The sequence below is a fragment of the Oreochromis niloticus genome, linkage group LG12 (genome assembly GCF_001858045.2).
Source record: "Oreochromis niloticus isolate F11D_XX linkage group LG12, O_niloticus_UMD_NMBU, whole genome shotgun sequence".
NCBI classification, from domain to species: domain Eukaryota; kingdom Metazoa; phylum Chordata; class Actinopteri; order Cichliformes; family Cichlidae; genus Oreochromis; species Oreochromis niloticus.
Window position 1 is genome coordinate 21,331,080 of NC_031977.2, and position 24,535 is coordinate 21,355,614.

Consider the following 24,535-nt stretch of genomic DNA (forward strand, 5'->3'; position numbering starts at 1 on the left):
GTTTTTCGACTGATGCCAGCTGACAGTGATTGTCTCCGTGGTTGGGAGCCACTGGAAACATACTTAATAATTTTGTTATGCTTCGGTTGTTCGGTCAGGGCAGTCTGCCTGCTTGTCCCCCCTCCACATGCTCAATGGGGTGGAATATGTCTGCATGAAGCCATGCAGCCATCTGCCGACGCGGAACAAGTGGCATTGCCAGAAAAATTAAAAACACGAACTTAATCCGGCCTCACAATCCGGCTTTTTCTCCAAACCTCTCCACGTCTGGATGTGTCACATTCAAGGGCGGTTTTCAGCTTCCCAAACAACAAAATAAACCAAATATGGCATAAAAAGGCTACGTGAGTCTAAATGACCACAAGTCAGCCCATAAAGCGTCATGTGCGCACGTGAGTGCGCCGCCAGCCATGCGTAAAAGCCCAACTTGAATAAGCGGCACTAAATGATTTGAGACCCCCCTCCTCCCTACCCGACCCTTAATCTTCAGGCTGACATGATTATGATTTTTGTAGTGATTGACAGATTAAGGGAAGTCATTCACTCGGGGGGTGATAGATAGTAGATCAGGCGAATACAAAGAGCTGTGTGAGGCGAGACATCGCCGCCGAGGGATGATGTGGGGATAAGGAGGGAGATGGCACAGGAGGCTACAAAGGAGCGAGGGCGGGGTTTTTCCTTCCAAGATGAGGCTAACTAAAATTAAACTGCTGCCGGCGCATGTGGGCTACTGTAGTCTCCACGGACAAACCTAAGCCCGTGTGGAGAGAGAAAGAGGGAGGGAGGAGAGAGGATGGATGATGATGGGGATGTGGTCTGAGGAGCGGCTCTTCCCCTCTTGATGTTGTCTCACCTCCCCTGCGAAGCTCTGAAGCTTTTATCCTGTTTCTTTAACAAGCCGCAGCAGTTGTTTGCGTCATTTTTTTCCTGCATTTTTAAATATCGAGGTGCTCTCTTCTTCTATATACTGTGCATTCATCGTCATTACCACCATCATCACCATCATCTGTAGCCATGTCGGACTCGGAGGATATGACTGAGTTCGCCAGCATCGTGGAGCGGATCGAGCGGGGCGAGGTGAGGCTCATCCGCTCGGATGATTTATGGTCCTTCTGACAGCGGCGATCTGCCTGTCAACATGCTCCGACAGCAGCAGCAGCGCCGGGCCGGCCTGCAGGGCTGTCAGAGGATGGAGAGGCATGCTCATAGACTTCTATTCTTATCTGTTCTTTGTTGGTATCACACAATATCCTATTATATTGCGTTATATACACTACGGGTGCATGACTGAGTTATTAATGGGCCATATGCAACAGTAAGACCTACTGTATTCCTGTAGCACAAACTATTTTATTTTATTTTATTCTGTTCTTGTAAAATCTGTCACTTTACATTATTGCATTTCAAAAGTAGAGATTCATTCCCTCAATTTAACCTGATCTATCTATCTATCTATCTATCTATCTATCTATCTATCTATCTAAAAAAACATGATGAGTTTAATTAGAGGTTTTTCTGGGTGTGTTGCTGGTTACTGCTGCAGGGAGAACACCGACTTCTGTCAAAATGTGGGCCACTTGGCAGCAGCTGTGGTTTTGGTGAGACTGGGTTACTGAGGTGTGTTTGTGACTGAAAGGGGAGGGCTGGGTGGGTGTCTTTACCCATTTCATGCACTCCAGACTGACAGAATGTGTTGAAATGTATCTCTCCTGCTAGCACAATCTCTGGCATTTGTTCATGCGTGCACAGAGCTGTGCATGTGTTTCATGTGTGTGACAGAAACAGGAGAAGACCGTACAGGCGACTGACTCACACATGCCAGCCGCAGTTGCAGATCTCTGTTATAATTTAAGCTGGTGTCAGACCTGTCGTGGACAGTGGGTACTTTTATACCAGAGAATAAATAAAATTAGGAACCCAGTAAATCTATTAATGAAACAGTAACTGGAAATTCTTTGTTGAGTGTCTTTCTGTGAACAGCAGTACAAAAAATGCTGTAAGTGAGGGTAATGTGTCAGAACATTTCTAAGGCCTCTGTGAAACTGTTAAATTTAGTTTTAATAGATCACCATCCAATCTAAGAGGGCTGTTGGAGGGTGAATCGAATCCTAGAGGACCAAGTTAAACTCAGGACAGGCTCCCAGTCAGTCACAGGGTTGACATACAGCATACGACATAATGACATCATACAGGACATTTAATGTTGTCAAGTCTTTGGACTTTGTGAGGAACAGAGGCACAGGGAGAACATGAAAGTCCACAGTGGCAAAAACGTCATCATGTGACACAGCAGCAAGACGGTGCTGTCTGGCAGTGTCGCTGCAAGGCCCGAGCGTCTGCCAGCAACCAAACAAATGACTAAACAGAGTCCTAAAGTTGCCCTCTGTGCCTCCAGTGACTGTGCATGCAGAAGCCGGTTAATCAATTCAAATAACATGGCCACTTCACTTCTTGAAGGAATTACAGCTTCTCCTCAAAGCACCCAAGTTATTTTATGGTCACCTTTTGTTCTCTAACTGAAACATTATTGGGGTGACTTGCCAGGCAACCCTAGTGTTCAATAAAATAATTGCAGACCTCCGCAATAATCACTGCAGCAAGCAATTATAGACTCATAAATCCCCTAATGTAATGGGAAGGACCCTGACATTGTAACGAGCACGGCAGTCTCAGTTTACTGGCCCCCTTTGCTAATGGGTGTCAGTGTAGTAACCCAGTGGGAGGATGGACATACTGAAAAAGGTAGGCTGTTTTGTATTTTAAGTACTTTTGTAAAGCTTTTGAGAGCTTTCCCTTTAACTTCAAATTCAAAGTGCTGATAGGCACATGAAGACACTTTAATTACCGGTCTGTTCTCAGCAAGCCTTCACAGATTAAACACAACACTGCTAACACTGCTACTGTATCTGCAAACACAGCATACTTTTCCCCAATTCAATTCGATTGCAAACATTCAACATTGTCTCCCAAAAATCTCAACCTGGGCTGTCCCTCTGATATACAGTACAGTATTGTGCAAAAGTCTTGAGCCCCCCCCCCTTTGGACATTGACTGCTTTTTCACTCATTTTCAGTCCAGTCCTTGTACCTGATCATTTGTTTAGAAGAATGCTTAGTTTGTTAAGCTACCTAACACTGACCTATGAATAATTCAAACATAAAAAGGTAACTTAACTCAAGGGATGAATTAGTGCTGAATTAGTGTTGAATTAGTGCTGTGTCTATACATAACAGACATAACAGAACCACTTTTAAATTGTATCTTAAGGCACTTTGTTGTGCAGCCTTTCACATATATGTTCCCATTTCATTAGCTGAATCTATAGAAAGTGCCAAAAATAACATAATTTGATAGAAATAAAGCAGTATTTTTGCACCAATAATTCCCGAGGTGCTATTAGCCAAAAACTTGGCATATCTCAGCATGCTGTGCAGTGTGCACTTTAAAAAATTGAAGAAACTGGACAATTGGAGGACAGAAAAGGAAATGGTATGCATTAAAACATATGTACAGCAGATTAACAGCACCTGTGTGTCATATCCCTAAGAAACAAACAAAACATATCCAGCAAATATCGGACACGGGACCTGAGAGAGGCTTAGGATGTTCACAGAACCTTCATCAGAAATAGTCTCAGTGGAAGAACGGTTGGCAAGAGGGAGTCCATCATGCAACTGGACAGCATTTGATTGGCAATGGCTTCATTTTCCAGTATGAAAATGATCCCAAACACACTGCCAGAGCAGTAAAAGCATACCAGGATAGAAAAGCACACAATGGAACACTGACAGTCACACTGGGAACACTGACTGGGATCATCTGGACAAACAACAGAACAGAAAAGAGCCAACATCCAAAGAAAAGCTTTCAATGTCCTTCAAGAAGCCTGGAGAACTGTTCCTGAAGAACACTCAAAGAATTTATAATTAAGCTTGTTGAAGAAATATTTAGTCACACCAAATATTGACTTTCAAGCTTATTAGGATTGTACAAACTTTGTTTTTGCCTTATATACTGTATTTCCACGTATGTTTGCATGTGTTTCAATGACTTAATAACATAATTCAGTAACTTTTCACTTTTTTAATTAGTTAATTCAACAAAAAAAATACCTTTCAGCATTTCGTGTATTTGAACATTTTCTTGTTTTAAAATTTAAGTGGCCTGGCTCCTACTCACCGGGCAGGCCTTCTACACATAGCCCACAAAGGTCTCTCAGATCAGCAGACCAGTCACTCGTCGCTGTTCCCATGTCAAGACTGAAACTCAGAGTGGACTTAGCTTTTGCTCTTGTAGCTCCCAAATTATGCAATACGTTCATATTAGGCTGGCCCCAAGACTAAAAAACCCCCCCAAACACCTTTACGGCATTTTAGAAGAACACCAGAGTTAGCTTCCATCAGTTTAAGTCAATTCTTTGGTCATTTGTAATCTTTTTTTATTGTTAGTTTTTTATTGTACATTTTATTGTCTTTACTGTTATTTATATTTTAATTTTTTACTGGCATTTTATTTATTTTATCTTTTCTTTTTGTTTTTAGTCGCAAAGCACTTTGGTCATTGTTGTTGTTTTTAAAGTGCTCTATAAATAACAATAACAACAACAATAATAAGAAGAAGAAAGAATTATAATTCTAATTTGAAACTGGGTTTTTTGGATGCCTGGAATGTAAATGTCTTTAAAGTACTTTGGGTCAACAGTGCATGTCTGAGGGTTTTTTTAAAAATATATTTGCCAAAATAAAAATAAAATAAAACAAAATAAAAATATTTAACACAATTCAATGGGCGACATAGCTCTTGCACTTAGAATGATAGAAACAAAAATGGAAACAAAATATCGATTCTATCGCGCTAGTATCGATCCAATACCAATATCAGCGTCGTTAACGATACTGCCGATATTCGGCTCGATCCGCCCATCTCTAACATACGCACTCCCCCCTCCCACACGGCTCTCCTCCCCTCCTCCCTCCCCCCTGCCTGTCTCGGTCCGCCTGCTCTCGCTGCAGCAGAGAAGCGGCTGCTGATTCACTCCGGGCGGCCGGCGCAGACTCTCTCAGCAGCGTCACTCTATTTAAATTCACTCAGCCGTCGCTGTCGGCATCTTCACGTCGCGTCGGAGAAGTTCGGCTATTTTAGCTTGAGCCAACACGCCGAGTTAGGTGTTTTTAAGTCTCTCACACAGCGTTTTCTCCCCCGGGATGTCTGCAGAGATGCGGCGTAGCAGCATAAACGGGGTAAGTTGGAGAAAAGTGAGTTTCATGGTAGTGTGTGTGTGTGTGAGACTCGTCATTGTTCGCCTCTGCTGCTGGGACTGGGCATTGTTAAAAGTTACCAGTCTCCATTCATTGCTGACTCCAGCGTTTGTTTCACTTTTTTCTTTGCGTAGTGACTCGCTTCAAACAGGCTTGGTCACTGTTTTCTGTTTAAACTTCCCTTTATCCTTCTGGGTATTTAACACGTGAGTGTTTTCTCTAAATTACTGCTGTTCAAGCACCACCACCAGCTGGAGGATGGATTGATTGATTACGCCGGGATGTCTCATCACACCACCTGAAATAAATCACCAATCTGTCGCTTTAGGACGGCTGCAGAGACGCTCGTAATCGTCTTTAATGTGCTGAAACGTGAGCTGCTGGATTCATGCGTTTCACTGTTTCTCTATGTTTGGCAGGGCTTAATCCTGGTTTATGTAATCTATCGCTAACATGTTAAATACGCTGCGGATCGCCATTATTGTGATAGTCAGGGGAGTGACTGAAATCAGTATAGCTGCCCGCCAGACCTACACCCCAGTGTGCCCACCTTAAAGTGCATTTCTCCACCTGCAGTGACACAGCAAAACCGCTCAGATTTGCAGACAGCATCTTCATTATAGTAGTTGTCTGGGAATCAAAGAGATCTGTATCCTTCTGAGCTGTGATGCTATTTCTGTCTTTCTGTTCACCTTTTTTGCTTGTTTGTTTCCATGTTATTTTTGTCTTGTTCGGTGTACCTGACAGCACTTGCACTGTCTGAAAACTCCTCTAAATGTTCAAAATAAATCTAGTTTATTCAGTTATCCCTTCTCCATCATCAGGTCCCAATCAAGAACATAGAGAGGGAGCTGATCTGCCCAATCTGCAAGGAGCTCTTCACCCATCCGCTGATCCTGCCCTGCCAGCACAGCGTCTGCCACAAATGTGTGAGAGAGCTGCTCATGTTGAACCATGAGGACTCTTTTGATGCCGGTTCTGAGTGCTCCCTACCGGGCAGCCCCAGGTCCAGGGTGCCCTCCCCCTCCATGGAGAGGCTGGACAGGCTTGTGAGATCAGGTGGGTCTCAGGGTAAGGAACCAAAGCTTGTTAACTTAAAAGGGAGCTTCACAGGAAGGATTATGGTGTGGGGAATTGAATCTCATATTTCTCTAGGTTTTTAAAAGCTTGTGTATCGAGGGCATTAGCAGGAACAGTGAGAGCTCTTGCACTGCCTGATGGAAGCTAATAATCAGAACACAAAATGCAATGGTCGACCATTTGTGGTGACTCCTAGGGAATTGGTAATGCCAAGTTCCTGTAACATCTTCCTCCTAGTTCCTTCAACTTCATCTTTTGCTTTTGCTTCTCGTCAAAAGGCTGCATTCAACAGGTGTCGGGATTTTCCTCTGCAGAAAGGGAAAGAAAGCTTCTCAAATAAGGAAAAGCATGACACAAATAAAAACCGAAGGCAAAAAAAGGTAGTGTGACTGAGAAGAGGGCTTCATGAACCAATAAGCAAATCTTTAGCCAATGCAAATTAATGGTTGAGTGTGAATAGACTCATGGAAACTGGGAGAGACTCAAAATAGGCCAAGTATTGTGCGACGTTTGGGTGCTCGTGCGCCTTAGACGCCGCTCTCCCCTCCTCTTCTTGTCCTAGATAACGCAGAACAAACTTTGAGAAATGATTTTTAATCATTTTACCACTCAGCCGTAACGCCGTCACTCATCACTTCTTCAGATCCCGTCTGCTTCTGCAGGCCTCATTAGAGAGAAAGAAGAGGAAGTTGACGAGCTTTAGTTTTGTCTTCGAAAAGAAAAGAAATGTTGACAAGCTCCATCAGGCCCTAATCTTCACTGTCTGCCTTCCATTGGTCCCCGGGGCATCAAACACATTTGGAAATGTTAAAGTAATGACAAGAAGAGCAGCTATCATTTTCACTACACCTTTAATTGGATATGCAGTCGTCTGTGTGTTATGTACACATGGGTGAACAAAGGAGATCTGTAAGCTCATTTTTTTTATTTATTTAGAGTTATTTTAAACTCTTAAAACCAAGCTGAGCTGGGAGGAAAGCTGTGGTTGAGATTCGTTCGGGCGCAGGTGGCTAAATTATGTTTATGTTCTCTGCACAGCACGTTGCACTGCTGCAGTCCGGCTCAAGCAGGTCAATGTCTAAGCCTAAAAAAAAACCCAGCATGGTGGGACACAAGGCCGCCTCTGTGGCTCCTGAGAGCTCTGGGCTGGAGGCCATTTTCAGAAAGATGTTGTCTCATTTGCGCTCTTGACATCACCCGGGCTGTGTCTGACTTAAATGCTACATGCGAACTCCAAGCAGGTCGTGGGTTCATGCTGGAATAATGGGACTGGGAAAGATTGTGCATGTTTAAAATCTGCAGAGTTTAATCATGTCTCACTGTGCAATTCCTACTTTTTTTTTTTTTTTTTTAAAAGGAGACGACGAATACGAAAATCGAGTAAATTGTGACATTCAAGCAGCTGTGATGTCTACCAGAGAGCGTATGCATGCCTTAAAATGCCAAACATCTCCATATGTGCAGCTGAATCTTTTATTTCAGTATTTTATTAGTGTGTTGTATTGAACTGGGACACCATTCGAGATGTAGGGTTGAATGTAATGTGTTTAAATCACTAGTATTAAAGCTTTAGTTGTGCTTTTTTTTTTTTTTTTTTTTCATTTTAAATGCATTTTTCAATATTTTCCTTAAGATGACGCTTGGGCATAATCAGTGGCTGACCCCAAATCAACATGTTGAGTGATTATGCTGTGAAGTGATTAAAATCAAGTTTACAGTGCTTGATTTTACACTCTGTTATTTACTTATGAACTGATTTAGACTTGTGCATAAAGGTGGGCACTCACTTTCTTACAATTATGGCTATTCAGTAACTCGCGCTGTATGAGACCAAGTGATGTTTAACCAAGATCTCGTCTTGGAACACTGTCAAAATCAGAAGGGTAGCGCTAACAAAACCGAAGTTTACTGAGGTGAACTCTTTGCGAGTTATTCAGCGCTGGTTGAAAACCACTGAGGCAGGGCTCTTGAACAGTCTCCCTGTTCAGCTCAAGTTTGTTCCTTACTGGCAGGACTGCATCTGTTGACGCAGGAAATAATCAAATCCTGCTTTTTGAGTAAACAAATCTGAGCTCCTGCAAAAGTCCAGGTTGTGCACAGAGCCACTGGACTCATTATGACTACTGCCTCCTTTCAGGTCAATGCACAGCATTAACGTACGGTAAATTCAGTGACATTTGGTTGACATGATCTATTAAAGGTTTTGTAATTATCAATGTTTATTTAATAAGGCTGTTCATCAATGCAGGTTTCCAGTGAGTGTAAGAAGGAAGCCTTGAAGTGCATTATTAACACATTAACTCCCAACAGAACAAACTAACTCTCCGAGTGCCTTCAATACTGGGAGCTGAGCTCATTGGTAGCCATGGTGATGCAACCTGCCTGGGAGGAATGACTGTGGGATTAGATGAAGGGAGAGAAAGAAAAGACTTAAGGCTATATTTATCAGTGTGCAGCTTGGACAAGCCTGGCTGTACTGTGACTGAAAAAGGCGGTTACTAAAACATGACGTTTCCCAGCTTTGGGGCTATAAACACAGCTAACCTTTAACTGCTAACCCTCAATAAAGAATCAGCTGGCGAAGGCTGAGTTGGCTTGAGTTGGCTTTAGTAATCTTGTCACATGTTGAGAAATAAGCAAATTTGTTTTCTTGTCAGTGTTTTAGAAGTGAAATGCTGGATGCGAAATTACAGCCAGGAGATGGTTACCTTTGCTTACCTGCTTTCTAGAGTATGTTTTCCATGCTCCTATTGGAAACACTTGCTTCTAAAATTAAGGGAGATGTAAAATGTTTCAGACTTTAGCCAGCTTAATTTTGGTAACTCATCAACTTTGGTAGTGTCTTTAGCTAACTTTAGCTAGTTGGCTAAAGATGCTAATGTTTTTAGCTCAGAGCTGCCACTGGAAAAAGGTGGGGGGGGGGGGGATTTCCACCCATAAGTCCAAAGTTTACATTCTCTAAAATTTTTCTTATGGATGGCTATATTTTCTCTTTCCAGTGGCATAAACAAACTTCCATAGTATTAATTTATTTTGGTGTCCAGGGAAACTGTTTAGCATATGCATGATTGATTCTTTGCCTACAGGTAAATGACAGTCAGCCTAGTCAAATGTTTTACATGGTGATAGGCCACCATAATTAGGGCTATCAGTCAGTTTATATCAATGTTCAGCCAACATCTCAGTTCAGTTTTATTCATATAGTGCCAAGTCACTGCAACAGTTGCCTCAAAAGGCTTTATTTTGTAAGGTAAACCTTGCAATAATTAAAAATAATATAATATGGTTTATAATATAAATCTCACACATCGCACAAAAATTAAGCAAACTTTTAAATCCCATATTGGATCTTGATGAATGAAATATCTGTCCTTTACTCTTTGACAATCCCTGTTTAATTTGTTGAGAGCAAAATGGTGTCTGAACATCATCAAAAGGGGGGAAAAAAAGATTTCTCCCTTAAATCTGTGCAAAAGGCTCCAAGTAGTGCAGTGGTGCTGGTAGGAAAGTGGTTTTAGCTTTGCCTATTTTAATGGTGAGCTAAGCTAACTGTCTCCTTTTTTAAATTTTATAGTTGGCATATAAACATGACGGGAATTGGCAAGAAATATTTTTCATAAGCCAAACTGTTGCTATTAATACACATTCTAGGCCAAAAATAAAATGAGGACCACATTTCTTAGTCCAGTCATGTATAGTTTTCTCTCTCCTTTAACACAAGTTGTCTAGTAATAATGCATAAATCAAGAGTTAACTGTACTTTGTTCAAAATGTATTTTAAATGTTTTACATTACACTGAACTGCATTACCATTTTTGTCACTTTTCTCATAAGTTGACTTTTTTTTTTTTTTTTTTTTTTTCCAGTGTCGTATCAAAAAAAAAAAAATCTGTATTCACGCATCACTTCACATTATGCTTTGTTTCATTTAAAATTTTTTTCCTTGTTGGTCTCACCTCACTTCTCTGTTCATTGCTTGCAGCCACAGTGCGAAGGTCGTTTGGAAGTCGAGGTAGACGCGGGCTCCGTGTTTTGAGTAGCTGTAGTAGTGAGTACAGTGTTACTAGAACCCCTGTGAAACCCTAGTTTGGTTCAACCTCTTCTTTACATAGTCTGCATTAGCCCTGTTTACACGACCATACAGACTCACACCAGATATAAAATAGGTTCTTATGAAGAACTGCTGTGATTAATACCATAAAGTAGGCTTTTAACTCTTTGTTAGACACTCAGACTAATATCTGACCCTTAAAAATGTCCACTGAGCATAAAACTTGAGTGTTAAAACGGGTATGAAATGCTCCAGCGACGAGTCGGTATGTAAAAGAAAGTAGTGCCTAATGGAGAGAAGGGAATTGGAGGGAGGGAGGGAGGGATGTAGTGTCCCAGACAGAGGTTGCTTCGTACCAAAAAGGAATTGAAAGGAGCTCAAATTAGTGAGAAAGGGGCAAGGAAGTTTCCTAGGAGTTGAAGTGGAACAAGAATGTGTGTCTGTGTGTGTGTGTGTGTGTGTGTGTGTGTGTGTGGACTAAGCCTTACATTATTCGATAAATCACGGTAGCAACTAAAGCAGCTTTACAGGGATGGAGAACTGTAGGTCTCTAAGTTAAACACACAGTGGAAAAAAAGCATACAGTATGTTTAGACTTGCTAAGTTTATTAACTGTCATTATTTCCTGATACTTTTGCCTTTAATTTGCTCGTTATGGTTGACCTGACAATGATGAGTGTTTGAGAAACCACTTATAGGAACACAAACCTGTTTGAGCCTACCTCTAATTATTTTAAGCATGATGAATTAAGTGTCAGATTGCCAGCAAAGTAAAACAAGACTAACACAAGCCCTTTTAGTTTAACTAATGAAGTTTATTTAACATGCTCAGTGGATGTTTTTAATCAGGTGCAATTATTTTCTCAGCTTTGAAGCAGAGTCAGCGTCTCTTTCTTGAACACTGAAAAAAATAATGTACCGGTAGTGTTGCAAAGCCCTTTTTAAAAAAACAAACAAAACAAAAATACAAAAAAAATAATGGGAGCTGATTTGATTTTTTTTTTTTTTTTTTTTCAGCCTTGGAGAAAATGTATTAAGTTAATATTTTACATTTCCATATTGAACAAAGTGTAGTTGTACTAATTGGAGTCCTGTTAATCTGCCTTGGATATCTGCTCATAGAAATAAATATTTCATAAACTGCAGACTTAACCATTTTTATAGTATACACTCACTGGCCACTCTATTAAGTACACCTTGCTAGTACTGAATTGGACCCATTTTGCCTTCAGTACTGCCTTAATTCTCCATGGCATTCAACAAGGTGCTGGAAACCTTTCTCAGATTTTTGGATCATGTTGACATGATGGTACCAAACAACAGGCTTCACACACACGACGATCTCCTGTTCAACCACAACCCAAAAGTTGGATTGGATCTGGTGACTACAGTGAGTACAGTGAACTCACCATCCAGATATGCTCTTCTGCATACCTTGGTTGTAACAAATTGCGTTATTTGAGTTACCGTTGTAACATTATGTTCTCTGTAAGCTCTGTTGATAACTTTGTGGGAGAATCGCAGTGGATCAGCAGTTTCTGAAATACTCAGACCAGCCTATCTGGCACCAAAAGCTGTTACATTAACACTTAAATCGCCTTTCTTCCAAATTCTGATGCTCAGTTTGGACTTCAGCAGATCGTTTTGACCATGTCTTCATACACTAAATGCACTGGATTGCTGCCATTTGACTGGCTGATTGGCTATTTGCATTAACAAACAGTTAAATAGGTGTACCTCATAAAGTTGCCAGTGAGTTTAAACATCCACAGCGTATCCTGATAATCTGAAACCTTTTAAGGGGGTAAAAAGAAATGGTAGGTTTCAGGATTATACTGTCTAAAGGTCTGGACAGGATGGAAAAAGAAAAGGTCAGTTTTTCTTTGCAATGACTCGTCAGTTTTGGCCTTTGGCTCTGCTCCCTCTGCAGATCCACAAATCAATACACAAACACTCTTTGCTTCAGGCATCTGCTCTGTGGGCCTTGTTTGCTCACACCTTCTGTGCTGACCAGAACCTGAGTCGGTGTGCCTGCATGACACGCACGTGCAGTCTTTGCAGGATATAAAGACCTTCAGCACCATTCGTTTAAGTATGAAGGCTTTTCTTTAATTTTTTTTTTCTTTGCCAGACTTGTCATCCACTGACTCTGCTTGTCTTTAACAAGACCATGCCATCTTCATTTCCATCATTAGCCTCAGATTTTCATCGTAACATCATAGCAAAATGTTAAACTTCACCTATGTTAAATAAATCCAGGTAGAAAAAAACTGTGTGGTAAACAAAGCTCTGTAGTTTGTGGTCAGTCAGATCTGACCTCGTAGTAGTGCACCGTCAGTGTTCACTGATACATCTGAAAACACAGCATGGCTACACATCACATCAGTGTGTTTGCTGTTCTGCCACTGCTTTTCCCTCAGCTGCCCCTCCTTACTTTTTTTTGCTGAAGTGGTGCTTTCAAATCGTTTTCCTGTGTTTTGCTTACCTGAGGAGTGTTTGATTTAATTTTTTAGGTCCTCGGAAACGGAGCGGAAATACTGGCTTGCAAACAGAGATAAATCCAGCACTCCTCGCTTCCCCTGTCCCTCAAAAACGTGAAGCAATATATTAATTTTTGCGTGCTCTGACGTCAGTTTGCTGGCTTTAAGTGTGGTGACGATGTTTTGTTTAACAGACCCTGCTTGTGTCTGTGACGTGATCTCGTGTAACCGTGTTGCTGCCTTGTTCTGATGCTGCTGCATCAGTAACAAGCACGATGTTGTGAGACTCTTGAAAGCAATGTTGCTTTAAGAGGAGATGTGCTATGTGAAAAGTGTTTTTGCATTGAACTGGACATGTCAGTTGCTTGAAATTTTCATTGAAAGCTTATTTTCTTTGTCTTACAGTGCACTTTAGTTAAAATTGCTTGTGTTTTTTTTTTATTTTATTTTAATCATGTGGTTTGTTTTTCATCTTTATTTTGCCAATCACCCATTTAAGGGAAATTGAATTATTTCCTTTGTCCAGATCATTGTGAGCACTTAAAATATTCTTCCTTCATGTAGTAAGTGTTGAATGAAATGCATTTCTTTATTAAGACTGTATTCTCTATAAGCTCCAAGGATGCTGACTTTCCTGTCAAACGTCACTCCTTAACCTGTTCCAGTACCCTTGATGGTCTTTCTTTGTGGACTTTTGTCCCCTGACAGCTGCTGGGTGTATTGCCCCAATACAGCCATGCCTCAATTGTGCAGCTGTCACTGTGGAAAGAAGGCACAAAGAGAGACATGCTGAGGCTCTATTCGTAACGTCAGATTTGCTTTAAGCTCAGTCATGTGAATTTGCTTTTCAAAACCCATTTATCTTTAAACCGTGCTAGAACATCTTGAAAGCTGTTAATTGACTGTAATTAGAAATTGGAGGACATTGTTCTTCACATAATAAAATAGGGCCTCAGGCAAGACTGGAAAATGGGTGTCCCGAGGCGTGAATCTATATTCTTGAAGCTCATTTCAGTGCTCTCCCCTCGTTGCTCTCCTCCAGGTTCCATCTCCTCTCCGGGGTGGCGTAGAGGATCTGTGACTCCCCGGGTCACCACCATCCCGTGCCCAGGCTGCCAGCATGACATAGATCTGGGCGAACGGGGCATTAGCATGTTGTTCCGAAACTTCACCCTGGAGAACATCGTGGAGCGCTACCGGCAGGCTGCACGCGCAGCCGTCGCCATCATGTGCAACATCTGCAAGCCTCCACAGCAGGAGGCAACAAAGAGCTGCATGGACTGCAAGGCGAGCTACTGTAACGAGTGTTTCAAGCTGCACCACCCCTGGGGCACACCCAAAGCCCAGCACGAGTATGTTGGTCCCACTACGAATTTTAGGCCCAAGGTGAGTGTGGCTCAGTTGCTGTTAGTTTGTTCTCACGAAGTTATAAACGATAAACAAAACAACTTTGAACTATGAACAGTTAACAAGATATGTTATCACGGAGTTAAACATTAGTTGATAGATTTTTGCTTACTTGACTGAATGGAGGTATGTGAGTTGCATGTTATAGGTTGAGCGCAACATGGTGAATTTTACCAGCTGTGTTGGTTTTCTAATCGTTGCTATACAGAAAGTTTGGCTTAAAACTTAACTTTGCTGATCAAACTATATTTAATCACTTTTTGAAACTCAGAAAGGTCAGTGATGCATGGTGTAACTCAGAAACAGAATCAAACATACTTTACACTCAGCAGAAATATAAAATTGGTCCCTGTCATATATTAGTCAAAAAACAGAAGTGCAAGTTTTACCTGGAAAAAATGCATTTGAATCTGTTTCGCACCATTTCTTTTTTTTTTCTTTTTTTTTTCTTTTTTTTTTTGGTGTGTATTATTATTATTATTATTGTTATTATTATTATTATTATATTTTTTTTAATTTTTTTTTTAAACGTGAAAACCCAAACAAATTCTGTGATTGGTCTTTAATTCTTGTTGTTCGGTTTTAGTCTGGGGATTGGTAATTTGTTTACTGAACACAAACTCGCGTGATTAAGTGAAGTTGGCCGAGGGCAGGTTATTGGCGTGCTGGATGCTGGCATCTGTCCGAGCTGTTGCTGCAGACTTCCATGTCCATGAGAGCACCATTTCCGATATGATTGTTCTCAGTGGAAGTCTGACTGGACAGAGGACCTCCTACCTGTACTTATGCATTGTGGACGTTTTTGTTTTTGTTTTTTTTTAGTGGCACCGTGCCAGAGTAGCACAGATATGTCTCCTGTTAAATGTGACCTGGACATTCTGGGTTAATGAATTCATCAGAGTAAACCACAACCTTGATCGCTGCAATCATCCAGGAATGGAGAACAGTTCCTCAGCAATGGAGCTGGACTCGTGTGCACTGCTTGGGTCGAGCCAGAGCTTGTTTTAAATGTCTATACATTCCTATTGTATAGTGTTTGTCTAGAATGTCCATTGGAAACACAAACTTGCATTTCTTTTTGTTTTTTGTGTATTTGCTGCATTCCTTGTTCATTGAGGAGTGACGTATATGCTGTTTTAGCCTCTGATGAGGATCTTGGCATTTGGAGCGCTGATTTGAGTTCTATTTTTAGACCCATCAGGAAATGGTTCATCGAGCTGTCTACCACTTTTTTTTTTCTTCTTCTTTTTTTTTTTTTTTTTTTCTTCTTCCTTTTTTTTTTTTTTTTTTTTTTAATTTTTTTTTTTTTTAAATGGCTTTAGCTCATCTTCCTGTTTCACTTCATTTGTCAACATTTTATCAACACTGTGTAACTCTGCAGTCTAACACAGTGCAGCTTATGTAACTGAGAGGTAAGTGGTACTTGTGACAAAGTGTGTCCTCGGGGGCGATAATGTATGTTTTCTCCTAAATCTCACAGGTTCTCATGTGCCCGGAGCACGAGATGGAGAAGGTGAACATGTACTGTGAGGTCTGCAGGCGTCCTGTGTGTCACTTGTGCAAGCTTGGAGGATCCCATGCTAACCACAAAGTCACCTCCATGAGCAGTGCATACAAGATCCTCAAGGTAACACATTCACACCTCCTCCTCCCCCCCCGGCCCCCACAGTCAGTACACTTGAAATTTTATTATTTAAAAAGTGGTAATGACTAGGTAAACTGTAGTGAAAGATAGAACAATGATTTGAGGTTTTGAGAATCCTTTAAAGGTAGATTGTTGTGCAGAAGTTTGGCGCTGGCATAATTGGACTCAAGTAAAAGCCTTTTGTCCACGCTCCTGTCATCGCTAAAGTATGCAACAAAAGAAGTTCAGAGGCAGCTTTTTTCTGTAGTGGGCCACCTGGATTTCATCTCCTCTGCTGTTATATTAATGCTTGACCTGTTCCAGTGCTAGCATGCACACACTGTAGATGTCAGTCACTGTTTGGAAACTTAAACCCAGGCTGGCTAATTGAGTTTAAACTCCTCTTGAAAGCATTCCCTTTCAGCATGATTACCTTCAATCCATTTTAGTGTTTTGTTTAGTTCACGTGGAGACGAAAATGTCATGAGATTGTGTTGGCAGCTGCTGTCACAGCAACCACACACTCCTCAAGCACAATTTGGCTATCAGCAGAATAGGTTTTAATTAAAATGCATTTAATAGTAATTGTGTTGTTGGCCTGAACTTCATCCTGCTTAAAGGGATTTATTTAACGGGGCTTAGTCGAGGCAGATTTTGTTAAATTCTATATGCTGGTTTGTGTCGATACAAACATATTGGGATTTAATATTTAATGAGACCATTTGTTCAATGTGATTTTTGTGTGCACTGCCTTTGAGTTCTTGGGAGGAGTATCAGATGTCCTGATCAGTCCCAGAAACCTGTGTAAGTTATCATTTCTTTAAACAGAAGTGCAGCGTCACTGTGTCCGGAGATGTCCATCAGGAATAAACTAATTTTACCCCTATTTTTGGTGAACGTCTCAAACTACAAAGTGTTTTCTTTTTAAAGTGGTGCCTGTTAATGTTTTCATTTCCCAGAAAATATGTATTTTAAGGTTGTGTTATTAGTCTCATGCCTTGTGTATGTGCCAGCAAGTATAAGGCTCTGTGAAGCTCACTGTAAATGTTGCTGACTCTTTTTTCCCTTCCTCCCTCCCCAGGAGAAGCTGGCCAAGAGTATCCATTACCTCATCAGCAAAGAGGACCAGGTCAGGACTCAGATTACTGAGCTTGAGGTGCTCATCAATAAGACTGAGGTGAGAGAGCTGACTCATGCTGCTGTATCTCTCAGATCCTTTGTTACTGTATGCTCTGCAGACTTTTTTCCTCAATCATCAGTCGTAGTCAGAGGCAAAAGACCTGATTTGATTAAGTTGGACTCGAAAGACCTGGAATTGGGTTATGGTTATTGCATCATCTCTGAGGTTCTTTGACCGTCAAAGTGCACACAAAATGTCTATATCAACAATTCCAACTTTATCACATTCTGCAAAATCCCTGGACAATGTTAAATCTATAAGGAGCAGAAGGTGGCTACATGGTGTAGTGGTTAACACACTCACTCACTTACTTACATGTTAAAGATGCCGGGTTTGATTCTGGGAGGAGAGGAGAACAAATTTGGATCTTGGATAAATGGGAAAGTTTCATCAGGAAGGCCGTGTGGTGTAAAATCTGTGCCAAGTCAAACATGTAGATCTGGCCACTGTGGTGAACCAATGAGGAAGCAGCTGAAAGGATCAGTAACTCGGGATGGAATAAACGGGCGGGTTATCACTAAACTGCTTTTTATAACATTTATGAAGGTATTATGAACTTTGTTCACACTTTTAGTATTTCTCTAATCAGTTTGTGCTAATAAACCTGCTCCTCCTTCTCGAAGAATTTAACCCTTCAAACCTTTTGAATCTCATCAAATTGATGATGTTATAACGCAAAACAAATGCGTGTGTTAATTCCTGTTGATAGCTGCAGAGAAAAAATTAATACCGCTCAGTCGAAAGCAGCCTGAGTCGAACAATTACACATAGTCTTTGTATGAGTAAGCAGCATCATTAAACAAACAGTATGCAAACCACACAAACAAGGAAACGCAGGATTTGGTTCCCTCACGCAAGTCTGGGTTTTTAGTGTCTCGGCTGGTTCCTCTTTTACTTTGATGTTGGTCATAGATGAAGAGCGCTAACGTACCCACGCTTTCAGTTTGTAAAGGACACTGGGTGTGTGACCAATAGGTGATTGTTAGGCTTAAGATGCTTTTAATTTTTCATTTGCAATTGATGCTTCTGTCTCATTGAGTATAAATGGGAGTGACTTTTATGCTGTTCAAAACTAAACGGAGGCCTTAATGCATTCATGTTTGCTACTTATGTGTCGAACAATGGCTTAGATGAGATGAGTTTAAAATGTTGAATGTCTGCAGCTGAATTTAGTCTAGGTTCGTTCAACAGTCTTGAGTGGAAAGTGAGGAATCAATGGCCACTGCTTTGTCTTAAATGATCATAGTGGTAATGACTTGCACTCAGGCTGGCCTAAAGAAATGTCTGCTTATTGCATCTAATGAATACTGTCAGTTTAACATGATGAGAAACTTGTTTTCTCCCTAAAGGAAAATGGCCAGCTAGCAGAGCGTCAAGCCAACGAGCACTTTGAGCGTCTGTTTGAGACTCTGCAAGAGAGAAAATCTGAGATGCTGAGGTCAATCGAGCAGTCTCGTAACCGTCGCATGGAGCAGCTCAGAGGCCAGGTGAGACTTTGATTTCTCTATCTCATGCATCATATTTGCATGAAGTCCATAATAAGTACTTTAAACTTTTCTAGATGTTTAAAAACGAGCCTGACTTCTCAGGATGCTGTCACAATTGTAACAAACTTATAATGGACTTATAAATGGTATTGCCCAGGTGGAGGAGTACCAAGGTATGCTGGAGAACAGTGGGTTGGTGGGCTACGCTCAGGAGGTGCTGAAGGAAACCGATCAATCCTGTTTTGTGCAGACTGCGAAGCAGCTGCATGTTAGGTATGCAAATTGGTGAGATTTACATCATTTACATATTTCATCTGTAGAGAGATTCAGTCCCTCAGCAGGAGCAAATGGAAAGGTTCAGAAACCAGAAAACTATAATCTTCACTGCAGTCATCTGTTTTAAAATGATAACATTTAGGGAAAAAAAAGTACAACAATAGAAATGATTTATAATGTAACAAAGCTTAGAGATGCGAATGGTGAGCAAGCTCCACTTTTGTGAAGGAATAGTTGAGCAGTGCACTTAAAGCAAATATGAGCTACAGAGTTATGATGTTAAATACTGTCAAAGTGATAATTTATGAATAACGTAACCAAGTATACATTAATAAAAATGAAGAAGCTAAATATGATTGTTAGGGCTGTCCAACGATTACAATATTGAGTCGCACGACTGTGCATAGTTAACTCCGATTAATCGCAAAAACTACAAGTAACTTTAGTCTTTTCACCAGGCAGAGTTTGAAATCTGAACTGAATCAATACAGTTTTTATTCTTCTCTAGAGGCCATAAGCAGGATTTTGTCTATTTTAGATTTGGTTTATTTTTGTGCTGCATTCAATCAGATTAAATGTTTGTGTGACTGAAATGTGTCACAAAGCCACGTGTTACTGAGCCACAGGTTACCAAACTCAAGGACAGTTTAAAGAAGACTTGTGCCACAGTGCCAAGTCAGTGCTGTGTATCTCAGTATCCTCTACTTTAAGCTCACTAATTGATCTCCTTGAGCAGCTTTTGTAAGCTAGAACCTTTTTCTCTTACAGGCATGATAGGATAGTTTGTCCAGTTTACTCTTGATGACAAAGATTCAGCCTTTAATCCTTCATTGTGCTTATGAGAGACTGTATAAAAATAGCCAGATGACCCCAGAGTACAGGACTGATTGAAAATACATTAGGGCAATGAAGGCACTCTGCTGTCAATAGTGTTGCTGTTTTGTGTCCTTACAGACCTTAGAGAAGTAAATGATTAAAAATCTTACCTTAATGATGAGGTTTTTATTATGTTTTAGGATCCAGAAAGCCACAGAGTCTCTGAGGACCTTTCACCCTGCAGCTGACCCCTGCTTTGATGAGTTTGTCCTGGACACTTCCAGAGAAGAAATGCTGCTTAAAGAGATGTGCTTTGGTGGAGGTAAATGATTTCAGAGTAAAGGTGACACTTAGATTGGCAGAATTTAATGAATCATTTCTGACTTAAACCCAGTTTCAGTTGACTTTGATGCACTAAAATTTTAATCTGTTTACAGGATAGTTTGTAAATATAGTTTTCAGGGGTTTGGTGTGCTCAGTCAAACTAATTTCTGGAAAAATGGTGGCAAACGGCGAGCTTCTTGATCATGCACGGCAGGAAAAAGTGATCCCATCAGTTCATGAAAGAAAACATGGTGACATTTATGCTTCTATTCATCTGTGAGCATGAAGACCGGCTTTGTTTGTGGCTCCTCCAGATCATGGCAAAATGTGGCGATATGATGTAGAGCCCTGCCGTTGTATTTCCTTACAAATCAACTTGGTTAAAACATGAATAAGTGATTTTTGTTGTTGCATGCAGAGCCCTTCAAACTGTGCTATGCTAAGAGGTCAGAGGTCATTTGTAGGCAGCCAAAATGAGAGCCGTGACTACAGACTGTGGATGTTGGTGGTTTGTTCTGGTCTGCTGACTTACAAAGGCTTTCTGTCAGAAAGCTGCTCAGGTAGAAGTTTCCCAGGGCTGAATATATATGCTTTCTTAAATTGCACTGGCATCATTCTGACCTATTTCAGGTTTGTCTTCCCACAGCCTCAAAATAATGAGCAAACAGTAAGTCGTAGGAGACTGATCTCAAAGCAAGACTATACCGGTGTTAAAGCACTCAAACACAAAATGTCTTAAATATCTGATAAAGGTACATAACTGTTCATAATCTAACAAGCTGTGTGTACTTAACCCCTGTATATTGATCTGAAAAATTTTGATTTTAAATCTGTTCACCAGTTTTGAGACTCAAAGATCTGTGAAGGAGTGACCTGGATTACTTTTATGCAAAGTGCATGCAGGTTATTGTGCAGGTTGCAAAAATGTCCTAAGGAAATGCAAATGATCACAAGCTCAGTGAGAGGCCAGTCAGAGGCAACGCTAGAACCTTAAAAGATGATGCTCTTTGACATTTATCTGACACATATGTGAAGAAAAACTGCAGAAGCTACTCTGGCTCAACTGCTACATTGAGTCACACTCAAACTTGGGATCAACCCCATACGTATAGGTATATGTATGCATATTTAGTGTGTACATGTCTATACTAATAGATATCTATTACTTACTTAGGAATAGTAGTGGTAGAATAGTTATGTTATAACTATATAGTTTATATCTTGCATATTTCCACAACCATATCCATAATCACATACTGTGTATGCTACCGTTGTGTATATAGTGCATTATTTTATATTTGTTGGTATTTTATTTGTATGTTTCGTATTTTCCTTCTATCTGTACCTGAGCTGAGGTAACGCAAAAACTTCCCCGCCGTGGGATCAATAAAGTCTTATCTTATACCTGATTTCTCAGAAACATTCTTAATAGTTTTTGTACGTATGCATAATCATCTCTGGTTCTGTCAGCTTTACAACTAGCCACATTTTATTTATTAAAAAAAAGAAAAAAAAAAGGCAGCAGACTTAATGTCCTCAGACTGCAAACCAATAGCTGTCGTCATGGTAGCCATGTCAGTCTTAGACGTTGTCTGACTTGCTTACGTTCTTGCCTTAATGATCAAATTGGAGCTGGACACAGCCTTGTTGTGAGTCATGCTTTGACATTTGGCTCTGTTTGGGAGAGGCTCGTTCCTCGTGCCCTTTACTTTCTTTAATCTAACTTGACAACTTAATACGTATTAGTGACTGAGAGAAGGTGGTATTGATATTCTCCACTGCATATAGTGATGGTAAGTTGTGACAGGACTTTCAGTCATAGTTATGCAGTGACACTTGATTGATGTTTGAGGCCATCGTGAAAACTGAGAGCAGTAATTTGACGAGCTGCTTCGGTGGCAGTAAAGGCTTTAGCTCTGATTGTCAGATGTTCTTTCAGACAAAGTGCTAGAGAGTAAATATTGAGGGATTGAATGTTGATATTTTTAGACAGCACTGAGGTCTCGGTGCTTTTCAGTGAAACGGCAACTGAACATTATTATTTAGTGCAACTAAATAGCTGGCAGTTGTTCCAGTGACCGTTGGTGACATGAATTTGTGATTATGGGCTTTTGTTACTGCACTGAAGAGCAGCCCCGTTTGGTTTGTTGAAAATCAGTGATGTGAGACGTCTCAAAGGCTACCGCTGGCTCGATGTAGACACTGAAGGAAAAATGGTCTGTTTTTCTGTGACTCATGAAGAACGGTTGGATAACGATCTAGTTATTATCTCCTCTATAATCTGATTATGGGCCAGCTTTAATTTACTGTGGTTAAAAACAATGAATGCATAAAAATGTGTAGGAAAAAGTTTCTGTACGTAGGCCACAAGAGCAGAGAACTGTGGATTCTGGTTTTTTTTACAGGAGTATAAAGGGGTGAAGGTAATGCTGCTGGAAAGCTTTTTCTTTTTAAATAGTCAGTGAAGCTGTTTGAAAACTTAAGCGAGCATGTTTATATTTTTAAAGAGTTTATTTGCTTAGTCCTCGGCTTGATTTAAAAACGTCCTTTAAATTTCAGATTTGACTTTCTTTGCCTGTGCAGCAGTGATGCATTTTCTTTTTTAGAAAAGTGCTGCATGCAGCAGTTTGGTGGCAGCCTTTAGATTAAAGGCCTGCAGGAGCCAGTGTTGCTTTTAGTCCAAGCTCATGAGAAAATAAGCTGTGAGTGCGCATGTATACTGCAGTAATTAAATTTAAGGAGGTTTAAAAAAATGACTAAATTATTGGTGGATCCTCCCCCTCATCCTTGTACTGTACTTGACTGTGTTTTTAAAAAATTGAGGCTGACACTTGAGTGTTTTTTATAGAAGGATTGTTGGGGTGTAATGCTTCCCATGTTGGATTTTGTTCAGTGACTGTCTTGTCTGTTTTCTAGTGCACTCGTCATCCCTTGGATAACGATGCGTTTGTGCTCACTCCTTTTAACCCAGCTATGGCCATACCGTGGCGTATGACCCCTTCCAAGCTCTGCTTCTCAAAAGGATGTGAAAGACTGCTTTGTCTCAAGTGTAAATGCCCGTTTGTGGTCAGTTTCAGACTGGAGTTTCTGCTAAACATCAGGCTAAGATCAGAGGTCTCAACGTTTCATATCTGTAAAAGGATGTTTTTCAAGTCAAAGCTTAAAGATTTTGAAGTGGGAGCTGTTGAAAGTCCAGTTCAGGGAGCAGGGGAATGATAAAGAATATGAGTCAGAGTAGCTCCCTGCAGTGTAAGCTGTAATGTACATGATCAATAGTGTTTCCCTTCCGAATCACTGAACGAGGGCTTCCTGCTGAGTCGGATGGCTGACTGCCCCGTTTGGTCCTCACTTGTTTGTCCATCTGTTTGAACAGGTGAAAACATAAAATCTTATTTGTCAGGGTAGCAGATGGCTTTTTTTTATCAAAGAGGGCCTGTGGTGGCTACTCTTTACTTTCCCTGGTTAATGCTAATCTACATTAAGAACTCTTAATACATTGTGCTTTAAGATTACACAAGCTCATAAAGGAGAGCTGCCTGGGAGAAATAAATTGGAGACTCTGGATTAGCCAAGTGACTTTGAAAGCTTAACAGCAGTGGTGACGCTGGTCAGTGAGGGGAATCTACTATTGTGGGGAAAAGATGACAAAAATGGGAAGGATTGAAAACTAGAGGGGGAAAAATATAACCAAAGGGTTGAGGGGAACTCTCACTGGGAGGATGATGGAAGTATGCAGAGAAATGCTTTGATCTTGGAGAGGAGCTGTGACCTACATGGTTACAGTAATTTGATTATTTCTGGAGGAAAAAATTGGCTGAGAAGTGTAACTGAGGGAATCCTTCAAGGGGTTTGTCCTCTAGCATAAGCCAGAGGCAGTTAATATGTAGGTGAACGTAAAGCCATGGAGAGATGGGTTAACAACACAAGCAGGAAATTGAAATGAATGTGTTGAGAAAATGGATGGGAAGAAACAAAGTGCAGTCAGGGAAAGAAGCTGAGTTGGGTGTAAGTGCATTTCCTGGCTGTGAGTCTGGGAAAAACTCTTAAGCTTCATTATGCAAGATAGTCCATTGTCCTGAGTGGATAGTCTTGATCCTGACAAAGCTAATCTTAGCTATACTTGCATTGCTTCATTTGCTTAAGCCCAAGCTATGTAGCTGAAATACAGGGCTCAGCATGATTAGAATGCACGTAAACTGGCTGCTATTGCCATGTATTTTTATTTGTTTCTCAAATTCATATGCGTCTTTAGTGCCTTTAGGTGACTGTAAGTTGCTGTTATATAAATAAAATTGAATGATCTGTTGTCTTGCAAATCCTAAATCTACCAGAATGAGATGTGAGATTTGTTTTTAAACTTGGACAAAACAAGCTCTTCCCCAGATTTGTCATTGTTTTTAAAATCTTCATAACAGATGTTAAATGCTATATTTTAGAGGCTTTCCTGGTTGCACAGTTTCTACTTGTTTACTTGTTTGGCCTGTGATGATGGTCGTTTCACCTGATTATACTGACTGGTTATACTGACTGGTTCCTTTGCGCTATTCTTTAC

The 24,535-nt window shown here is 40.6% G+C and overlaps 1 protein-coding gene across 6 annotated transcripts in view; it reads left to right on the plus strand.

Annotated features, from left to right (window-relative positions):
• Positions 1–601: 601 nt before the first annotated feature.
• The window catches only part of trim36 (tripartite motif containing 36), a 32,228-nt gene continuing 8,294 nt past the window's right edge, over positions 602–24,535 (plus strand). The window contains exons 1-9 of one of the 6 annotated variants that reach the window (XM_025897065.1): positions 602–1,077; positions 6,083–6,317; positions 12,903–12,983; positions 13,912–14,255; positions 15,757–15,903; positions 16,982–17,077; positions 18,430–18,567; positions 18,725–18,852; positions 19,860–19,981. In XM_025897065.1, the coding sequence (XP_025752850.1) occupies positions 1,015–1,077; positions 6,083–6,317; positions 12,903–12,983; positions 13,912–14,255; positions 15,757–15,903; positions 16,982–17,077; positions 18,430–18,567; positions 18,725–18,852; positions 19,860–19,981 (1,354 nt within the window). In that variant the 5' untranslated portion in view covers positions 602–1,014. Of the gene's footprint in view, positions 1,078–4,954; positions 5,241–6,082; positions 6,330–12,902; positions 12,984–13,911; positions 14,256–15,756; positions 15,904–16,981; positions 17,078–18,429; positions 18,568–18,724; positions 18,853–19,859; positions 19,982–24,535 lie in introns of those variants that run through there. The other 5 variants (XM_025897064.1, XM_025897066.1, XM_025897067.1 and 2 more) reach the window with 5 other exon arrangements.